The sequence below is a fragment of the Branchiostoma floridae genome, chromosome 17, assembly GCF_000003815.2.
Source record: "Branchiostoma floridae strain S238N-H82 chromosome 17, Bfl_VNyyK, whole genome shotgun sequence".
Classification (NCBI taxonomy): domain Eukaryota; kingdom Metazoa; phylum Chordata; class Leptocardii; order Amphioxiformes; family Branchiostomatidae; genus Branchiostoma; species Branchiostoma floridae.
Window position 1 is genome coordinate 13,405,930 of NC_049995.1, and position 4,017 is coordinate 13,409,946.

Consider the following 4,017-nt stretch of genomic DNA (forward strand, 5'->3'; position numbering starts at 1 on the left):
AATTTGTTGCAAACACATATTTGGGGGGTTATGCATTTTGCTGTCAAAGGGCATAACTGCATGTGTAAAAGTTTTAACCACTGGGAACATTTCAAAATTAACAGTAAATGAAGTGTCTATTTGATCCAGAATCATTCAAGTAACAACATTCCAATCATGCCTTCTTGTTCCACTGCAAATCAGCATCAGCAGTCGTGGAAGAAGTGGAGGTGGAGACAACACAAGCACCAGAAAACACAGAAAACAAGACGGACAAGCCGTCATCACCAGAACAGGCAAAGACTCAGACAGTTGCAACCAGCAATGTAGATACTGCTCCTGCAAGTGAGGGGCAAAGTGGTGGACAAAAAGATGAAGAAAGGAAAGAAAGGACAGAAGGAGAAACTGTAGATACTAAAGAGGCACCGAAGGATGCCAGTAAGACTGATGCGAAGACAGTGGAGGGAACAGAGGCAAAGGAAGGGGCAGCAGCAAAACCAACTAGGTGAGTTGCATGCAAGGCTAGGTTATGTCACGAACGTGGCTTGTATCTTTCAAGAGTTTTTGAACTAGAAAATCCGTACACATTTGTGAATTTGCAATTGTACTAAGGCCAGTTTTGATGCACATATGAAAGTTGATATATATGTAAACCTATTGTCACTCTTGCATCTAGTTTATAATTATAGGTCATTGTCATTATAATTATAGGGTGACTAAAAAACAAAGGCAAATACATGTAGTTCACACACAAATACATGTAGTGCTTGCAAAGTTATATCTTTCCTTCAATTTCTGAACTTCACCGTCAGTAGCTAGTAACATTCACTGTAGTGTAGAGTGTAGAGTGACAGGAAGTGGTTAATACTAAAACATATTTTTAAAATTAACGAACTAGCGTGACTACCATTAGGAATACAAGAAACTCTTTCACAGAGGAGTCAGGTCTTTGATCTTTTGTTGTTAGCTGTACTTACATTGGACATGTTAAAGATAGCCATTGATTCAAGCAATTTTTTCATATTTAATGGTTCTAACAATTTTTGAAACATTGGTGTCCAGCCAAGAGGAGTTTCAGCAGGATGCTGAGAGCTGGAACGGAGCTGTTCGAGAGAACTACAAGTGGGCCCAGCACATACACGAGGTGGAGATTAGGGTACATGTTCCTCAGAACATCAAGAAGGCAAAGGACTGTGTAGTGGATATCAAGAACAACTTCGTAAAGGTGGGGTTTGATAAATTTTCCGTTATAGCAGTGACAAAATGTTACAATTGAATGGAAAATCTAGAGTGACGAATATACTATTGACTATAGTGTATGTTGTCCAGTGGTACGTGACCCTGCTTTTGGGTCCAGAGTTTGAAACTTGGCTTTTGCCACTAACCTGACACACATGCTACTGGAAAGAGTCTTTGGAAATGATGTTGAACTGCAGTCAACTCTTCATTGTGCTAGTTCAGGTACTTAGAAGTTGAAAAGTCCAGTCCTGTAAATACTGTAGGTATCACTTGCATGCTCTTTCACAACCAGTGAATAGAACTGGATCAACATCACTTTCTCTTACTTTAGTGCTTGGTTAATTGAATCTTTTATTGTATTGCTGTAGCCAGCAAGTTGGACAGAACTGTGTCTAAGGCTCTCTTAAGTCTTATGCTGCTTGGTGACATGTTTGAGTTTTCATACTAGACAGTCCTACATTTCTTACCTTTTTGTAGGTTGCTATTAAAGATGGAGGCCAGGTGAAGGTGCTGATGGAGGGGAAGCTGACCAATAAAATCATCTGTGAGGAGAGTATGTGGAGTCTGGAGCCAGGCAAATGTGTGCAGGTAAGCACATAGGGATGAACACATGTAAGCTCTTTATTTGTAGTGGCACTTCTGCCCCAAAACTATACCTTGACTGAAAACTACTTCTGGTTGCTGATGCTGATCCAACATGTATGCTACTAGAAAGGGTAGCAGGACTTCGGAGAGAATATTAAGCCTAATGTCAGTCCCATGTGGGAGGAAACTACACCACTCTCCTCTCTATTTGTTTCTTTTGTCCTTTTTACTGCTTTTTCTTCTCCTTAAATTTGTACAAAACTAGAAGAGAACCAATGTTGCAAATAATGGCATAAAGCACTGAGAATGAGCTGAATCCTTATGTCTGTTTGCAGACAGGATGTTTATAACCTCTCCGGTCACCTCACCTCTCCTGTCCTGTCCTCTCCAGGTGAATCTAGAGAAAGAGAAGGAGTACTGGTGGAAGGCTGTCCTGGTAGGTGAGCCTGAGATCGACATCCAGAAGATAGAACCCATCAAACACATGCATGACATGGATGATGAGGAGCAGTCAGGGGTGCAGAGGATGATGTTTGACCAGCACCAGAAGATGATGGGGAAACCCCAGAGCCATGAGATGGTCAGTTTGCTTCTTTTTCTTCACTGGGTTTTGCACCTCAGCCTTCTGCACTTGAAGATCCATCGTGCTGCTTTCTTCAGTTTGCTTAGCTTAGTATAAAGGCCTGCTTTTGATGCTTACTAAATGCTGTGTTACTTTATTTAGTTACCAGTATACATTATTTTTAGTAATGTAGGGAACAGTAACTGTTTGCTGCATTTTTGTTGGTACCGTTAGATCGAATCCGGCAGGTTGGCTGGACGACGAACTCAGAGAAGTAATGAGGCTCAGGGATGACGCCAGAAGAGAAGCCCATGCAACAGGCCTTGCTTCGGATATGAGTATATACAAGAAACTAAGGAATACAGTTGTCAAACTAAACCGGAAAAAGAAAGCTGCGTTTTTCAAATCTAAAATAGCGGAGTCCAGAAACAACCCAAAGGAAATGTGGAGAACGCTAAATGGAATAATGAGCAGGGGACCTTCTCGGTCGGCCTGTACTGTAGAACGTGACGGAGTGATCCTCACCAAGGCGGGAGACATAGCCGACTACTTCAACTCATTCTTTACACAGAAGGTGAACTCTCTGAGGGAGGGGTTCGACTCGCAAGCAGATGGGGACCTTCTCGGGCTGATAAGGGATAAGATCATGGCGGGAAAAGACTGTAGTTTCCAGTTCAAACCTGTACACCACGAACAAATCCGCAAACACCTTTTGTCCTTGTCGGATGGGAAAGCTACTGGTCTAGACCAAGTTGACAACAACCTGTTAAAGTTAGCTGCCGACCATATTGCAAGACCACTGTGCTACATTATAAACTTATCGCTTACTACCTCTGTTTATCCGACGGCATGGAAAAGAGCCAAGGTTGTTCCCTTACCCAAGTCGGCAACGGCTCGTTTAAGCGGACCGAACAGCAGGCCAATTAGTCTCCTGCCTGCCTTTAGTAAAGTAATGGAGAAAGTTGTCAGTTCTCAAATATCGGACTATTTTCAAGGGAACGCCCTGATGTCACCTTACCAGCACGCCTACAGGAAGCATCACTCCACTGGGACTGCACTCTTGCAACTAGTTGATGACTGGTACTGTAAAATCGACCAGGGGAACATCGTCGGGGTCATCTTTCTGGATTTCTCCGCTGCTTTTGACTTGGTGGATCACAGTCATTTGTTGCAAAAACTGACATGCTACGGTTTCTCAGATACAGCGGTTGGTTGGATGGGCAGTTACTTGGCAGGGAGAAAACAGTGTGTACATTTCAACGGCACGAATTCAACCTTCAGAGAGATACACTGTGGCGTTCCCCAAGGGAGTTGCCTTGGTCCGTTGTTGTTTACGATCTTTACCAACGACTTGCCACTTACCGTGACGGAGACCACCCCCGCCATGTACGCAGACGATACATCAGCATATGCGTGTGCGCCATCAGTTGAGACAGTTACGGTTAAGTTACAGACAGACATGAATAACATATGTGAATGGGTGCGTTTAAACAAACTCTTCTTGAATGCAAAAAAGACCAACTGTATGTTGATTGGGAGTAAACCAAAAATATCAAAGAAACCTGAACTCACCTTATCTGCTGACGGGAGTCCTATACAACAAGTTACAACTATGAAGCTACTGGGGAGTACATTGGACGAGTGTCTTACAT

General features: G+C 42.9%; 2 protein-coding genes across 2 annotated transcripts in view; both read left to right on the forward strand.

The window, feature by feature from the left end:
- LOC118404307 (nudC domain-containing protein 3-like) overlaps window positions 1-2,482 on the forward strand; it is a 3,740-nt gene extending 1,258 nt beyond the window's left edge. The window contains exons 3-6 of the mRNA XM_035803375.1: window positions 184-484; window positions 1,042-1,204; window positions 1,696-1,806; window positions 2,195-2,482. Coding sequence (XP_035659268.1) covers window positions 184-484; window positions 1,042-1,204; window positions 1,696-1,806; window positions 2,195-2,482 — 863 coding nt within the window. The remainder of the gene's footprint in view (window positions 1-183; window positions 485-1,041; window positions 1,205-1,695; window positions 1,807-2,194) is intronic.
- A 349-nt stretch (window positions 2,483-2,831) lies between these two features.
- LOC118404308 (titin-like) overlaps window positions 2,832-4,017 on the forward strand; it is a 30,491-nt gene continuing 29,305 nt past the window's right edge. Inside the window, exon 1 of the mRNA XM_035803376.1 lies at window positions 2,832-3,515. Coding sequence (XP_035659269.1) covers window positions 2,832-3,515 — 684 coding nt within the window. The remainder of the gene's footprint in view (window positions 3,516-4,017) is intronic.